Source organism: Anser brachyrhynchus (genome assembly GCF_964034855.1).
Source record: "Anser brachyrhynchus genome assembly, chromosome: 21".
Taxonomy (NCBI): domain Eukaryota; kingdom Metazoa; phylum Chordata; class Aves; order Anseriformes; family Anatidae; genus Anser; species Anser brachyrhynchus.
The window spans coordinates 5463637-5481854 of record NC_137714.1 but is presented as its reverse complement, the minus strand read 5'-3'; the positions used below and the strand labels follow the sequence as shown (position 1 = coordinate 5481854).

Sequence of the window (18218 nt, the reverse complement as noted above, 5' to 3'; positions counted from 1 at the left end):
CGAGTCCCAAGCCGGGAGAAGAACGGGGTTATCTCCTTTATGCAACACACCAGAGTCTCAGGCTGGCGCCACCAGGCAGGCGGCCAGCCCCCAAGCCCCATTTATGCCTCCGAACAAGCCCTGAGCAGCACGCAGACCTCACGCCTGCCTTCTGGGCAGGATTTGCAGAAGACCTGAAGCTCCGTCAGACCGTCACCAGGTGCAGCTGATGCTCAGCATCCCCCTTGCAGGCTCAGCCCCTGCCCTACAGGACCGATCCTGCCTCTCCTGCTGCTGGAGCACAGCACGCGTCCCAGGGGCACTCAGAGCATCTCCTGCATTTCCCTTCCACATACCACTATTTCTGCACCTCTCACCCGCAGCCAGGCCGGTTTTAGAAGAGCCATCTTCCCTGGAAATTTGTTTTTTCTGCACTAAATCACCACGCCGTGACACAGCATGGCCAGCCTGAAATGTACAGGAGAGAGCCCAAATAATCTCCGCCTTCAAGACCACACATGCAAGGGAGGTCACCCAGAACTGGAGATGAGCACGCGTGCCAGTAACCTTGGGGCTTTCAGTCCCCAAGTCCTGAATATCAGGAAATGGCCATGGAAGAGGGAAGGAGGAGCCCAGCCAAGCTGATGTGGAGCAGGGAAGGCCGAGCAGCGGCTTCTGACAACGCTCGTGTCTCTGCATGGGTTCAGGTGGAGAGATTTCTCCGCCAAGATCACCGACGCTTGCCACCTCCCCCTGTCAGCCTTGCACTGCTGGAAACAACTGCAAATCTAGAGCAGTTAGGACAAAACCTTTAATTAGGCAGCGTCAGTGACGTTTCTGTGACTGAACCCCACTGCAACTCCATCGTGCTTCCCCCAGAGTAGCTGGAAAAAAAGGAAAATGTTTATTTTACATTTTGCATGACTCTTTTCTGCCCACGGCTTACGTCCAAGCATACTTATAGGACTTCTTAGCTTAGAAAGATCCCTGTGCTTCCTAACCACAGCTACGGGGACGGTTTTCACAGCTGGGACAAGACCAAGCAGGGTGGTACCTCCCCATCCACGTCAGGGTCAGCAGCTGGTGGTGGGACCTTCTTCACATCCTCTGTCCCTGCAGGCTACGCCGAGCGTGTTCAGAGCCTCGCTGCTGCCTGCAGGAGCAGAGCGAAGCAGGCCAGAGGTGGCCCTACCCCAGCAAAAGGCAGGCAAGCAAATGGGGAGGGATGGGCCACGCTACGACTTAGTGATCGTAACGACATCTCACTTTCCTTAAGGAAAACCATTTTGAAAGTGGGAAAACAAATTTCCTTAATGAATTATCTCCACCGGCTTATGAAGCATAACAATGTATCTTCGGAGACTTCGCACAGACGCAGGAAATCTGACAGTGCTCAAGTACCCCCAGATGACCAGAGAGAAAATTTCAACTTCAATAATCCTAAAGGTCAGAAGCATTATTAAACATGACAGATGCCCTCACTATTCAACACCGGAGGACATGGCTAAATCTGTTCCAGCTCCATTTTCTCTTGCTACATGTAAAGCAGCAAATGTACCATTTAATGCATATTTTAAAAAAACTAGAAATAATATTTTTTCTTCTCTCTGTTTCCAAGATGACAGCTACTGATTTATTTAGCAGTCAATTATCTCAACCCCAGGTGCCGGAAAGAGCCAGGTTTACTTTGCTAAAAGGAAATAAGACAATACAAAAGCAAAAAAAAAATTCAAAAGGTGCTAAAGACCGCACTGCCATGACAAATGCCTTAAAAATCTAAAAATATGGGTGAATCAAACGTACAGAAGGATGCAAGTGGTTCCTGTATCTCCAGTCAAGCCCCTGCTATTGTACTACGTCCGCAGAAGTTCCCGCGTACAAATTATCAGCCACGTATGTCCCTCTTGGTGAGGCACAATGTGAAAAGCAATCCTGATTACATACCACCATGAGTGGTATATTCTTGTTTTCCCCATTTGCAGAATATCTGCTTTTGTCCTTGGCTTGCAGACAGGAACAGGGGTGGGGAGAGCATTAATGGGATTTGTTTCAATTGCTCCTTCCTCCTTTCTTTTTTTTAAATTAGGAAAAAATAACACAATAGCAATTCTGCAAAAAACGAGCCTGGGATTTCACAGCGTCCTATTTTTGTCCCCGCAATTCTCAGAATTCCCTTTCCTGTTTTACACACGAGTTGGCTCTCAAAAGCAAACAGCTTCACAAGGAAAGGGAGCGATTCACTAATCTAAATCAAGCTGACAAGCATCAGCAGCTCCCTGGAAAGCACTGCCTGCCATAGCCTCTTTTGGGGGGCACGTAAGGCGTGCGCATGCAGACCAGCCTGGTGCCAGCGGTGCAGGACGAGCAAAGGGCTCTGCTGCTCCAGGAAGGGCTTCAGCAGCCTCATGCAGGAGGCAGCAAAGGGCTCCCAGAGCCTCCGCTGGGTGAATCCCCGCCAGCCCGCGGACAGGCGGCCGCTTCCCAGGTGGCAGGAAGCCAGCCCTGCGAACTCCGGTCGCTCCAAACGCCCAGCGCTGCAAAAACAAACGGGGCGATCGCACGGAAAAATGAAATTGTGGAGTGTTCTGTGGGGTGTCTGCTCCCTTCTTTCCCCCAGATGTAACCCATAAATCGTACGGTCTGGGCTTCGGTTGTACAAATCTAGGGCACATGGAGGAAGAGCTGGATTCGAGCCCTAAAATGATGTACATATCGTCCTAACTCCCAGCTGTTTAATCCCTGTTCTTAACAATGCTGCCATCTGTTTTAAACCCCCAAATACGAACGTTGTCTCTGTCTGCAAAAGGCGAGGCGCTATTGCGACACCTCAGCTCCGTACAGATTCGGCTGGTCGCACCGCTGCGTTACGCTGTGAAAGCTACTCAGAAAAAACAAACCGAAGAAAGCCCACAGAAATCCTGAACGCTCTTTACTTGACAAAATAATGTCACGGATGGAGTTACGGATCTCTGCCAGCGCCGGCCAGGTCTGACTGCACCTCCACGCAGCCCTGGGTGTGTGAGATACGCTGCGCTGGCTGCTTCAGGCTTGATGCTTTTTGTCCCTGCCTTCAGAAGAAATACGACAAAATTAGACGAATATTGCTTTATTTTACACCAAGTTGAGCCAAACTCCAACACCCACGTTAACCCAGAAATCCAGAGCAGCCTCAGTCCTCTCTCTGCAACTGTGATCTCTCATCTGAAAGACATTCCACATCGCTTGCTAATTTAACACACCAAAGGCAAGCAAATCAATTCAGCGCTTGCAGAGCAGCCTGTTAGCACAGAAGGATTTTTTTTGTTCCACGTACGTGCGAAGCCCTAACCCCACCGCGCACCACAGCTTCACGTCTGCGTGAAAACTCGAAGTGTCATCTGGGCAGAAGGAAATCACAAATCTATCGAGGAGCCTTGTGAAAGGGAAGGGAATTATCAACATGGATTCATATGCATCTGGAATGATTTTAATACAAAATGCGCCCGGCAAATCTCCCTGCGCTGCTGACAAATCACCAGCTGAGGTAAATCCCAGCTAATGAAACATTGTAAGAGAGGCTCTATTTAATAATTTAGCCCCTGTCAAGGAGTTTGTATTGATTCTTGTTTTCAGCACAGGGAGAGAATGTTATCTTCAGCCTTACAGCTCGATGACAGCATCAGTGAATTTAATCACCGTGCAGCTCCTGCCATGCAATCCTTAAACTGTCACCTCTGATTCTTCATCATCCCTGCCACTTCCCTCCAAACCCCTCTCTGCCCACATTTTCATACTAATCCCCTGCCCCACGCGTGCCCCACCGTAATCACGGCGGCATTTCAATCTGCTTCGCATTAGACCTAACAGCCAATCTCATTTGCAGGCTAAATTTTTGATTTTAAATAATTCAGCGCTCCTTCAAACGTCTCGTTCGTCTCCCTCTTATTAGCGAGTCGGCTCGGGATCCTAATGGCCAGCGGAGCTGGGCTGAAGGCAGCCTTGTGCGATCGCAGGACGGCGGCGGCTCGAGCAAAGGGTTGGAGCAGAAAGGAAATCTTTCAGCCTTTCTTGGCCGCAAAGGGGAGACGAAGCTGGAGAAGCCAGGATCTCTATTAATCAGCGTTTTTTCCACACCAAAATGGAAAGGTCAAGCTGCCTCGTAACCGGCCAGGAAAAATTAGCCACAAATTAATTCAGCTGCAGTTCAGGAACAGAACATCAATTCATCTACAAACAGAACGAGGCTTTTAAATACATAAATGCTTGTGGCTACAGAAACCTCACCCAGAGATTTGCATTCAAAAGCATCAGCTCCTATGAAAGCGCAGGGAATAGCAGATCCTCGTTTTAACATGTTTCCTAAAACACGAGGCTGCATGCGGGAAGAATACAAAGGAGAGGAAGCATGCGCTGCATAATTTAGAAAAACAGATCTCTTAATTTTTCCCTCCTAATTCCCAGGGAGACGCAATGCTTTCCATTTTATAACCCTTTGGATCACAGTAAAATGATCCCACAGGCCCTCCCAGACAAGGTCACCATACACAGATTTTCTATTACAGGGCACTAGCGGCATTTCACAACTGTCTTTTTATGCACTTCTGCCTTTCCATCCAGCCTATAAATTGTTACAAGGCCCTGGGGCAATCCAGCTGTATACTCCATTCAAATCAGGCTTCAAGGAGAAAGCACCACAGTCAAGATGCTTCAATCAAGTAAACATACAGGCACAAAGGGCAACTGCATCACGACTAATAATGTTTTCTTTTATAGGGCAAATGCACCGTTTTTCTGTTTTAAAAGCACCGCAAGTTTCTCTCTGATGCTCAGATTCAAAGTGTAGCCCATTAGCATTTTAAATGTGACACCAAATTAAGTCGAAACACGATAAATCAGAGGCATGCTGCTAGAATCCATTTGCTGCTTGGGTTCTCCCTCTGAGGGAAAAAAGGAAAAACCTTAAAAAGGAAATCTGGACTCATTTATCAAACGCTGGAAATTCATATCAATAAAGGTTTAAATGGGACAGGATTAGAAGGCAGATTTCTTATTACCACTACTGGAGGCAAGGTGTGTTTTATTTGCACACGTTAGCGTGGATCATGGGCAGCGAGCTCGCTGGGAACACCAACAGCCACGCGGCGGTGCCGGCTGGCAGCGACCACGCTCTGGTATTTCTGGTTGTTCACCCAACTTCTCGCCTCACCTCCAACTGTTATTGCAGAGAAAAAGCACAAACTACTCGCCTGTCAGATCCACTTTCCCCTTCTTTTTGGATGCGGCTTTCTTCCCTTTCAACTTAGAAAGTAAGCTGCAATTGCCTTTGTTTCAGTAAATTAATTAAATTTTAATCAGAACACTTGTAAATATAACACCCTGTGATCACCAGTGCTCTTACTGGGGCTGGAAGTTAAAATTGAGGCAGTTCCTCATTCTGTTTTGCTTCTTTCTCCCAAAATACTAGTATTCGGTCATCTCATTTCACCAGTGGTCTCGGCATATAGAAAAGCATTTCCAGCATCCAACGCTCCTTGCCTGACTCAATTTCAGTACAGACGTAGTAATCAAAGCTGGGTACACACGCTTTTAGGTGCATCACATAATTAAAGCATTCATATTTTAAATGCACCTACCACTGTTGTGTCGTATTTAAGCCAACAGCTGGTTATTTGGGAACGAAGGCACCTCCTAACCCAGAACCACCTCGCCTTTTGGCCATAACCCACTGGAGCAGCTTTGACGCCCCGCTGAGCAGGCGGCTCACACCACTGGGCAGATCGAGAGCTTGGTGCAAGCCACCCGCACCTCTGCTCCTCCACACACAGCACCAAACGTTTGCTTTGCAAGTTCTGCTGGGCTCGAAAGCAAAACTCCTGTGGGATTTCTCACTCTCGTAACCTCCCAGCGCTCTCCCTAAAGCAGGCGAGTTCATCTAACTGGGAGGGACATTTGCTATGACATGGTTACCTAACGAAGAGCCGGGCACAAGATCCTTGGCTCTACAACAGCAGACGTTTCCACCTCAAGTAAAACAACTGCTTGAGAATTTCTAAAATGCCTCCTCCTGCCTCTCTGGCAGACCCACTGGACACAAAGGGCAAATTACTGCAGCTGGCCAGCCCTGCCAGCATATCCTGGACACCAGTCCTACAACCAGCCCGGACGTCCTCGCTACTGGAAGCCACTCGCTTTCTGGAAGGTGAAAACAAAGCCAGTACCTCTCCACTTCCCCTAAACTCTTAAGAGAATAGAGGAAACTGCTGCTGCTCGTACTGCTGAAGGCAAGCCATCTGCATGCCCACTGATACTCGCAGGATTGATTTCTGCCTTTACCAAGACTCACTTCTGGAAGCAATCCTTTCAGCAGCAGCAGAGCTGGGTTCTTACCCTTCATCAACCTCAAATTCCTGATTTCCTTTGCCTTTCCTGTAAGCCACTGATCCATGCCGAAACAAAGCTTTGCTTTTCTGGAGATTCTGCACCAGTTACAAGCTGCTGGCTAGCACCACGCATCGCCTCCTCCCTTCAGTCGGCAGGGTTGGACGGAGCATCCTTCCAGCTCACCGAGGTCCTAGTGCTGAGCATCAAAAGCCATCTCAATGACCACCGTGCATGCATATTAATTGAGTGCCTGCATATTAATTGGATTTTCTTCCACAAGTCAGTCATCTAGGTTTTAGTCATGTATTCGTATCATCTGGAAGTAATCACAATCAACATTTTAATTAAGATAAAGGGAACGGACTGAATTTTAGGACTTGTTACCATTAACAAAGATTAAGAGAAACTTCACTTTAGAAGGATTATAATACAAAGAAGAAAACCATTAAATACTATTTCATTAAAAACTACAACTATGAAGCTATATCCTCAATCTGTCGAGAAGCCAAACCCATTTCGTCAAATGGCCTTATCCAAAGGGAATTCAGGGAGAAAGTCTATTTTCAAACCATAGCCTTTAATTAAAAAAGAAAAACATCTTTAAAGGCCATGGTGGGGGAGTAGGGGGTGAAGAAGCCAAAAATATTGGTGCGTGAAAGAGAAACATGAGTGCCTGAGCAGATCCTTAGCTATGTGCACAAGGAATTCAGGATAATGTTCTTCTGCCAGAAACTCAGAACAAGGAGATCAAATGGATCTGGGCCAGGTCTGACTTGCTTGGCAGAGCTTAGACTTCAATTCCTGGACCACAATAGTATTAAGATCTTTTATAGGATAAGTAACTGAAATCAGGCTTAAATCTGAAGGACTGCATGAAGTGACTGAAGAGACTGTATCAGTTTTGGAAAATTAGCATTTGTGGGACGAAGCAACATTTGACTCCCAGCTACTTATTTCAGAACCACTGAAGTTCAAAACCTTAGGGTCTGAAGACAAATCATCTCTCTTCACTTACTCTGCATTACCAACTAAAACACAATCCAGTTGTTATTCTGCTGTCTATTTGTAAAACCGAAGCATGTTTAAGAAGTTGTCTGAGAAGGCTGTAGATTATTATTATTTTTTTTTTTTTTTTTTTAACATTTTTGACCTGAGCCAAATTAAACCAAACAAGAAGTATGCTGGAAGAGAGAGCATCTTCCCCTTATCCAAGCCCTTTCATAACTTTGTGATGACCAGAAAATCTGTGTTTATGACAGCAATGGGCTGCTTTTGAAACAGCTGCATCGTTAAGAATTCAACTGAACTATTGCAGAGTTCAGTCAAAAGCAGCAGGCTGCCGTACAGGGGACATCTCAACGCACACAGCCTCGATTGTGGTTTTCACACAGAAGGAAAAACTTATCAGTAAAACATGGGGGAAAGATGTTTTAAAACACGCACCTCAGCATTAATTGCTTCTATTTTATTGACCTGCACATGTGACTTAAGCTCCAAGCTGTATGACTGTTCTAAAACAAAAAATTGGTAAATGAACCCTGAATTAAATGTTAATGGATCCTTTTCTTTTTTTATACTGTGCTACCTTCCACCACTTTCCTCCTTAAAGCTGTCCAAATTACGTCAGTGATGCATTAAAGCCACACTCCCGTGCCCTTTTCCAAGCTGTATCCATGCAGTCCAGCTTTCCAGTTGTACTTTGCTGTTTCTCATGAAAAGTATCTGCAAAGTAACTGACACCATAAGATGGCCAAGAGAAGCTTAACAGTGAAAGGGTAAGGGAGTGTTTCCCAAGGAAGGAATTAATGCTAAGAGAGGTTAAGATGGTGTTTCACATCAATAATTGCACAAAATAACCCAATCAGTAGAGAGGGAAAAACACTGATGACTTGTTTTGGTTTAAGTACAGTCAACCATCTCATACTTTTTGACGGACTAAGAAAATGGCAATTTTAAAACTTAAGTTCAATCACTCAACAGGGATGAACCAAAGCAAACAGGAAGCATCTATAGCATATCGCCTCCTTTGGCATAACCTGAACCCCATCACGTTCTCCAAGGAAAGGAGGAGGCAAAAGCTGTGTTTTAAGAGTCAGTACCTCCAAGTATAGTAAATGGGCAATTGAGGGGGGGGAAAAAATACACCAGTAGATTTCCAAAGATCTTACTCCTCCTAACATTTATCCACAGCACAGTCCTGGGTGAGCGGCGCGGGTGCTGTGGCACAGCGCAGCATCCGTCACAAAGACAACTCACATTGTCCCTAAGCACCGCACATCTTTTTGCTTTGGAGAGTGTCTGCTCCAGTGCCGCGTAATTTGTATTTAAGCAACTTGGCTCTGTAAGGTACTGAAAAAAATCATCCTTGTCCAAGCAAGACGAGACTCACAGGAAACACTTTCTGCTCCTCTATCAAGGCTCTTCCACCACCTCCTGCTGTTTCCCTTCAACAAAAAGGTTAACCAACCAGGTTACTGAATGCTACTGCAGAAATCAAGCCTTCTACTGAAAGCATGATGCTACGCTCAGGTTTTTAAGTGAAAACACACGTGTTCCTAGCACACGAGGTCTGTTGTCATCGGTGCACAACACCCGTGCCAAACACGCACCTGAATATTTCCAGGATTAAACTTAAATCACATTGTAACCAGCGCTACCTTATCAAAGCTGTATTAGCAAGGAAAAAAAAAGGCTATTAGTGAAGACATCTGGTAGAGTTAAAAAGAAGTTCAAGTAATGGCACTGTCTGGAAACCTGTGGCTGTTTTGTTTCTTGCAGCAGCTCCATTACTGCACTGTATTAGATCTGCGCGTCTCTGGAATTTAATAGATCTCTGCACAGAGGAAGCTTTGCCAACTAGATCTGGTTCAGATCAGGCTACAGTGGGTTTGGCAGCGCTCTCCGCCTCTGAAGAGCAATCAATAAAATTACCTTCATGCTAAGTTCTGCTGCCTGCCAGATTTACAGACTTCCTATAGCATACCTTTCAGGCACAGCCGAGATGGTTTGTCACAGGGCTACCAATCACCCTTACGTTTACATCCCCGTGCCTCCATCAGCACCTGACAGATACCAGTAATCAGTCCCAGAGATGCTGTCACACCGAACGAACGCAACGAGAAAGTTTGTCAAAGTTAATGCAGTCACTAAAATTCACTATCAATTCAACAGACCCCAGCTAGTGACAACTGAAGACAGAGAAATTGGAGCAAAAATCTCAATTATGCGAAGACAAAACAGATTAGAAGACAAAAGGAGGAAAATATGAGCTATGAAAACAGATTTTACTTTATTTATTGAATGGAGTAAGGAAGCACACAGGGTTCAATAGGAACCAGACCAATCCTACTCTTCTAATTTGTCAAAAATGGAGCGAGACAAATCTCTGCATGTTTTCCCTGCTATCCCTTCCCCCATCCATCCCGACGTCCTACCAACTTTTGAAGCTACAAGGCTCCTACAATGGGCAGCTGGTTTTTGAACCCAGCACTCAGATCTCAGCATGCCGCCAGCAGCTGAAACGTGCAAGTGAGTTTTCACTCCCTCCCGGCTCCTGCATGCCATCAGCTTTTTAAAGCAACGCTCAGACAGATAAAAATAACAGGAGAGATCCAAGACATCGTGCCTTAAAAACACTTACCTCACTCGTGACTCCCAACCCTTTGCTTGGGTCCTAAACAAGCACTACATTTGCTTGGATCCTAAAATAATACCCCACTAGAAAGGAACTGTGTCTATTTAGAAGAGGAGCTTTTCAGAGCAATCGTCGTTTTGTGGCCAGGCCAAGTGCAAGTGCATTTGTACTTGCCGTGGCATCTTCCACCGCAAAAGGCACAAATGAAAGCTTCCCTAAAAACACACCGGTTTGTACCCTGCAGCATCTTTCATATCATATGCCACTCTAAACAACAAAGGGACCTGAAAATTTGACTCGTTTTTTTAAAATGCACCAGTAAAATGAGTTCCAGGTACGTGGCAATGCTACAAGTGGCACACAGTGCTGTAGCAAAACATCAGGGAATTGCCACCGGCTACTGAAGTACTTTCCGCTCTTATTTACCATACCACCACCAGTAACAAGCCCTCCTGCTTGCATTAACTGCATTTCTCAATCTCAGCCCCGTGACTCCCACCCAGGCAGGGTGCTCGGGAGCTGTCCCTGCAGCTGCTGACGCCTGCCCCATGTCTGAGCTCCATGGAAGCTGTGAGCAACCAGTGGGTCTGCAAACCACCCTTACGAAACGTCTTACTGGGAGCGTTCACGCTGAGCCACAAGGTCCATGCCTGGTCCAAGCCTCTGCAAGCACTACAAAATCAGAGGGGGAAGGAAGTGAAGGAACAGGCGATGTCTCTCCTGCCTTCATCTTTGCTCCCCAGCAGCGCTCCCTGGGGTTCCCCAGGCTTCAAATCAACTCCTTTTCAGCGTGACACCTGAGTATTTACGGCACGCCTTAAAAGCGTGCCAAGAAGTTCTCCCAGCAGAGCAGTTCTGCTATCAGACCTGGTGTTAGGCAGCTCCCCAGGAACACAGGAGACGACGAACGCGTTGTCCAAGTGCTCGCGATGATGTTCATCCCACACGGAAACCTGCCTGACGGAGCTCCTGCGGCACTAGCAGCCCAGAAGGGACACAGCAATTACTTACAGTGCCACTTTTGCTGACAGCTTCCCTAAGACAACACTTCTAGTTAATCGTATTTTACTTCTCAATTCCACCCAGCTGTTTATACGAATCCCAGCAAGCTGGAAGGAGCCCAGGAACAGAACTGGGGAAGACAAAGGAGGATAAATGTTACCCCTGACAGCTCCTAACCCGGTTAAGCCGAGCTGATCAAATCACTGAACTTCTTCCCACACACAAACCACTTGATTTCCTGACTCAGGAGGCAGACCTACAAGACTTGCTTCGGTCCTCCGGTTGTCCCCAACGAGTTTGGGAACCAAATCTGCTGCTCCTCCTCCCAGCCCTGGCTTATCCTAAAACAAGAGCCGGTAACTCAAAGGGAACGACCAACCTCGGCAGCATCACAGCTCTGCTTCACGTGAAGCTGCACGGAGCAACAAAAAGCAGGACGGCAGTAGAGACAGCTGACAAATAGCAGTAAGTAAAAAGTAAAGCTTCATCATGAGGATTTTATGGCCACTGGTGAAGCGCAATCGTTCTTCAGGAAAGCAAAAGAGCTGCTCCTCTAGTATCAGTTTTAGTAGGCTGGATTCATCTTAATGTCAAGAGAAACCAGGGATGGAAGTATGAACTAATGCACGGAAGTATGCCATTGTACCTGCAATAACTGCTGGAACTGCACAGAGCACATGAGAAAACCACTTACTGGCTCCTCGGTGCCACCAGATCTAGCCACTGGAATACAAGCTGCTCCGACATTTGTAGCACCTGCACTTGTAACTTGAGGTTGTACTGCTCCACAAGTAATTTCTCCCCCATTTTCCTAAATCACTCTGCTATTTGTAAAAGTGAAGCAGGCAAAACAGCTCTTAAGAGATGCGCTTTCTAATACAACTAATAACGTGAGAGGGAACAAGCCCATTCAGAGGCAATATAGCATTATTTCAGTATCTCCTTCTGCTTCCTTCGCCTCCTTCGACCTGTTCGTCAAATGTAGGAAGCATAAACACTACGTAGGCGTCATAAAACCAGTTCCTAGCTCTGCAATAAACTTAAACTCATCCAACTATGATTTAAGGTCTTACTGGAAAGAGCAAGTTGAACTCCGATTTACTTGAAGAACACAACTGAACAGCACTCGAGCCTCTTCTCAGGACCGACCCTTTTTACCCTGCAAGAAACTGTGCGTATATATCAGACAGCAGTTGTCATCTCAACTCCTCCCCGCACCTTTTTAGCGGTTAAAAATAAAAATAAAACTCCACTTTTGTGTCTGAACTGCACCTAGAGCACTGGGAAGTGTAGGCTAAGACTCATACGTGCAGCCCAAACCTTGTATTTATGATAACCAAAATGATAATGTACTTAATTAGTAGGCGACATTTCAAAGCTGTTGACTTTTTCTTCCCTGCTTCACTTGACATGTTCAGCTGAAGGCAAAACAAGACTGTTTTCCTGTTGGTATCTGGCACTAGGAGAGGAGAAATCAAGTGTCCTTTCCACTGTACATCTTTCCTTTTCCCAGCAGAAAAATCAACAGTGACAAATGCACTGAAAATTCATCTTTGCAAGCATAATCAGCATCAAAGGTTTTTTGGTGTTTTTTTTTGGTTCTGTCATCTCTACAAGTTTCTTTTATGCATTATGTCAGCAAGAAAAATCCAGCAGAAAAAAAAATAAAGACCTCAGAGCAGGCAAAAGTAAACACAAAGCAACGGTACTATTTCCATTTCAAAATACAGAAAATTGCCAGCAACACTGATGTCATATCCTTTGCACATTGAAAACATGAGAAAAGAGAAACCCTGCTATTTTTTTTTTTTAAAGGCACTAAAACATCATGCGATGCCCTTCCCACAGAGTTTTGCAGTAAGCTTTAACACATTGCATTAGACCAATGCTGACAAGAGAAGCTTCAGCTGTTGGTGCTGTTAACGCCCTGGGCAAGCACTGCAGCTCAGCAGGACCTTCTGCCCCGAATGGCAACTAGCACCTTGGAATTCCTTTCAAACACAAAAGCACCAGCTGATGGGCAAGAGCAGTACAGTGTTCCAACAATTGAGGCTACATTAACTAAAAAGCCAACATCTCCTTAAAAAACGAGAGGGAGGGAGAGCAGAGAGACGTGCACAGGAGGGAGCCCCCAGGTGCCAACCAGTAGCAAGGACATCAACACCAAAGAAAGCCTGCATGTTCTGCTCCACTGTGGTCTCACAAAAAAATCAACTTCTAAGGATTGAAATGGAAAATCTGAGTAAGAAAGCCTGGAAGAAGCTGAATTCTGAAGACAACAGATAGTAGACCTACACCTGTAACTACACATGGATGGCACGACAGCTTACTACATATTCCGGGCTCCCCACAAGATGAGCAGTAGGTTGCTTTTATCAAACACCCTGCTCCAGCAGGGCACAGGCCAAAGGAAGCAGAGGGGCCATGCCTGTCCAACAGGTGGCGGCTTCCTGCTCGGCACCCCAAGCAAGGGCTCCTCTGTGCAGCTCCTGCACACAGAGAAGGAAATGTTTCATGTTTTAATGTACAGATTGGGATAGAAAGGGGCAAACCGCAACTCCAACTCTTTGTTCTGGCACAGGTCCCCAGCTTTCTGCTTTTAAAGGAAGAAAGCACTACACGGTTCTTAAACGTTACGTTATTTCTCATCAACAGACACTGTCACACTGGCCTAGCATCTCTTTGCGTCTCCACGCAGTCCATCGATGAGCTGAGATGAACCAGAAGCCAGCCCCCGAGCTTTGCTCCCCCAGCTGGGCTATCTGACCTGCAGCCAGAGGCACAGCCAGGGCAAACTGCCCAGGAAAAAACATGAGCTTGGAGCCCCAGCGTGCCCAACTCCAGGCTCATTCCCCTGGGGATTTATAACAAAGCAGCCCGCAATTCCAACTCTACAGCCTAGTCAATCAACTTCATCTATACAAGCACAGATCTCGGTCTTAGCAGCAAAACTCCTGCTATTTCAGAAGCTAGGAGGACTACTCGGGAGCTACGGGACGAGATGCAGGCTCAAACATTGCCATCTCACTGGAGAACGGGGCGGGGAAAAGGAGAAGGAGGAGATGTGAAAATTTTTCTTACCAGTTTGAAGTCTTGAATGCTGCAGATGAAATACGGCGTATTCGGCCGGCGACTTTCAATATATACGCAATCTTTAAAAAACAAGATTTTAAAATAATGGAAATTAACTTCTGTGCCTCAAAGAAAGACCACAAAAACAGGATAAATTAAAAACAGCCTATGCTTAGAAAGAGCCACCATTTCATTTGCATACCATGTAATTTATTCCAAGTGTGATCTAAAAATAGCAACTAGATGCTTTATGATGATAAATAAGGGAATTAGCAGCATAAAATAATTTTGATTTGAATAGACATTTTGCTAGAAAAACAAAGGAAGTCATAGCAGCCCACTGTGAAAGCAGTTAATAGAACGACCAGGTCACAACCTATGAACCAGATCAAAATAAGACAGGAAACTAATCAAATCTTTTGTGGTTAAGTTGGTATTAGGAACCTAGCACTAACATATTTTCTCTTCTAATTGTAAAGAAAACCAAGGCAACCAATCACAGATGAAATACAGCAAACTAAATTAGATTTACCGCAGGGAAGAGCTGTGCTTTCTCAAATTACATTTGACATGACAGAGACAGAGATTATTTTGGTTTGCTTTTGACAACTGGACTCTACAAGGTTGCTGTAAAATAAGGTTTGTTGTATTAAAAACAGTCTCGGCAATAATTGCAACAAAAGCAGTGCTTCGGAATAAAATTACAGCACAGATGGGGAGGAACTGCCTGATTAATGATGATGCCCCTAGATATCACCACGTCCACACACAGCTTGCTAGAAGGCAGAGAGGCTGCTCCCAAAGCCAAGCAGGTATTGAAGGGACAATCATTGTGTTCTCCTGTTTTTTGGAGAGCTAACTGCTGTTTAAAGACAGAAGACACAAAGAACACCAGATATTCTGTGCACTATTCTCCATGAACCTACCCACAATTTCTAAAAAAATAAAAAATAAATGAAGTCAGAGATTTTTGTAAGGCACGTTCAAAACGCAACTGAAGCCCTGCTTCCTGCCTTGGAAATCCCCGAAGCTACTCAAAACAAGCAGTTTCTAGTTCTTACGCTCCTCAGGATGCAGCATCATTTGTGTTTCACCCCCCGTTTTCGGGGACATTTTTGTTGTTGTTTGGTTGTTGGTTTTGACTTTTTTTTGGGGCAAAGCAAGGAGATGAAGCTTGGAGTTACCCTCCAATACCTCACGCCATAACCAGAAGATGTTTGTTCCCATCTCAGTAGTGAGACCAGAAGGAGAAAAGCAGGCAATAATTCCAGCTTTCCCATCAATCACTTAAAATCAAACTGAAATCACTTCTTTTCCTTCATCCTCATTTTCTATACCTTTACCTTCCTGAGTACTGTTCCCGATCGTCTCCAGGAATTTGCCAGTCGGCCTGCGCTGCCTGGATTGCCCCGTGTCAGCAGCACGTCAAGGCATTTTAGCCCAGGTCTCTAAAAACGAGCAGTCCCAGAAGCATTACACCTGGAAGCCAGGCATGCCGTGTTTCACGTCCAAACTGTTCACTTCCATCATCATTATAGACGCTACCCACCAAATTAACACTTCCTTTAATTGCAAAGCCATGCAATCAGAGCAGCAGCGCCTCTTTTCCCTGTAGATCAGAAAATAACCCGTACGTACAGCCTCAATTCGAGTCTGCTGGTGAGGCCAGCTGAAGTTGCACACTCAGTGGCAGCAATTCGAAGACAAAGGTATTTCTCAGTTTTACCGACCAGCATTTCAATCTAGACCGGAAAAGATGCTGGTCTTCAGGAGGTTACAAATCAGGTTGGTGCCAGAGCACGTAAGTATCAAAGTCAGGCAGAAGGTCACCCTGACTCCTGCAGAAAGGAGCTCTCCAGCTGACAAGCACAGCTCGCCGCGGCCCACGTCCCCAGAGAACATGAGAGCTGGCAAACAGCTAAAAGCAATCGCTTCAACTGTCACCAGAGCCTTGCTAGGAGAGCTCAAGTAGCAGGGGCTTTTAAAAGAGAAACGGGAAAAGGTTACCCAGACCCTCCTCCTCCTCAAAAGAAAATCCGTTTAGCACAGCTGCTACTTCGTGGTGAACACATCGGGCAATTCCTTGAATTAAAGAACCTAAACCCACGGAGCACAGGTTCACGGGACGGATCAAAGGGGTGTCTCATGAGTGTGTGCAGGAGTTGTGAACCGAGGGTGAAGTGACAGCACAGGGAGCTCCTGGGATAGCATCTTCCTCCTCCTCCTCATCATCACCCCTGCCTTGTCCAGGGACAGCACCTTCCTCCTCCTCCGTGCCCCTGCGCTGTCACAGCCCAAGTGGCTGCCTCCTGCCGGCTTGTCCCGCAGCCACCACCCAAGCGATGCCCAAAAAGCCGAGGGTCAGATTTCCACTTAGGCCATTCGTTATAAAACAGGCTCCTCCACCCAAACAGCCCCCAGCCATCACAAAATGCGCTGCTAATCGCTTCACAACAGCATTTGTGAGGTCCAACAAGCCTGACAAAATGGATTTGAGCTGGAAATACATTGCTTATTTCACTGCAGGAATCAAAGACCCAGGATTAGAATCTGTCGGTTACAGTCCATATGGGGCCTGGCCTGTTTTGGGAACTTCTGCATGGCACAACAATGCCAACAAAACAAAGAATTTTGCTTCAACGTGGCTGTCACCTGCTTACCAGGTGGCAACCCGAAGGGAACTGAACCCCAACTACGTTTGGAGGCCATGCTGACAGGCAGAAGGATAACGCAACCGACTGCAGAGTGAAACAATCAGCACCTGAAAGGCAGGTGCTTGGAAAAAAAATGCATTTTAAGTATTAAATAAAGTTAAGTTTTAGAGCAAAGAATTCTGGCAGTAAAAGGAGATGGCAGGGAAGGGTTCAGGGAAGAGTTAACTCATGCAGAATTTACTGTGAGTCCTTTACACCACCACCACTGGAGCAGAGGAGGAGACACAGTCAGGAGAACACAATGCTAGAGCAACCCAAGGATTTACTAAATTAACCTCCATTAATTTCGGGGTCCCAGGAAACTATGCTAGACAGCAAGGCTACGCAGGTACCCACAGAAGCAGCACCAGTTTAAAGTTTTCTGCTGCTTGTTTTTCCTATCAGTGATGTGACAAACCAAATGCCTTGCAGCAACAGGCTCAAAAGAAGTCTGATGGATGTGAACCACACTACGATGTTTTTGCTTTTTTAATAAGAAAATTATTACAAGCATTCCTATGTAACAACCCCCGGTATCTCCGTAGAATTACGCAGAATTACTTCCATTCAGATTGAGCCCAATTTGCCTTTCCCAAATGACCAATTTCAAATTCCATATTTCCTAGCTCGGATCGCAGCAGCTGTCGCAACAGCATGCATATGTGCATTTTAAAAGCTTGAAATATCATATATGTAATCAACCATCAACACCAGAAGAACTGTAATCTACTCGGCTTGTAACTCATACAGTACTTTTCATCTCAAATCCTCAAAATCCTACAGAATTTGTCAGTGACTCCCTTGGGAGGTAAGCACCAAACGCATCCTCCTCGCCTCTTCACCTTGATGGGCGTGCTTCAGTGTAGTTACTCAGCAGCCACAGCACCTGAGCCACATGAAATCCATGTTTTCCTGACCTTTTTTCCTGTTATCCTGGGTTTCCTTGCCCAATCTTTCCATTTTGACAGCCCTCTGCTCACTCCAACCAGCTGCTCAGGGTCCTGGCTGGTGCAGTTACCTGCTGGAACGGGTTCTCACCCACGCAGGAGAAATTTTTCAGGATGCGCTGGGGAGTCTGGATAAAAAGCTACGAGATTTCAGATACAGGGACCAACTTTAGCAATTCTTTTCCCTTAATGCCTCAGTTCCTCAAGCCTCCCTGTCTGGGTGCTCTCGGGTAGCACGCTGAACAAATGGCTGAGCATCCGCCTGAAACAGCGCAGACAAAAGCAAAGAAACGGAATCTGGCAGCTACCATGGATATAGCAAACACGTCGACTCGCTGGTTTGTCGCAGCAGGGAAAGGCACACCTGGCTGCCTGCCAACGCGAAAAACAAAGATGACATCCAGTTAAGGCGACTGCAAAGCAATGGAGGCCGAAGAGATAAGAAAACAAGTTAATTCGGGTGCAAGGAAATGCCGAGAGAGATAGAAACTGGAAAACCGCCAGAAGGAGGAACAGTTATGGATGCAGCCA

General features: G+C 46.0%; 1 protein-coding gene across 7 annotated transcripts in view; it reads right to left on the bottom strand.

Annotated features, from left to right (window-relative positions):
- The window catches only part of RERE (arginine-glutamic acid dipeptide repeats), a 232806-nt gene that overhangs the window by 127392 nt on the left and 87196 nt on the right, over positions 1 to 18218 (bottom strand). For 6 of the 7 annotated variants that reach the window (XM_080563755.1, XM_080563751.1, XM_080563754.1 and 3 more), the window contains one exon: positions 14057 to 14127. The exons of the other annotated variant lie outside the window; for it this stretch is intronic. In XM_080563755.1, coding sequence (XP_080419881.1) covers positions 14057 to 14127 — 71 coding nt within the window. The remainder of the gene's footprint in view (positions 1 to 14056; positions 14128 to 18218) is intronic. 7 annotated transcript variants of the gene reach the window in all.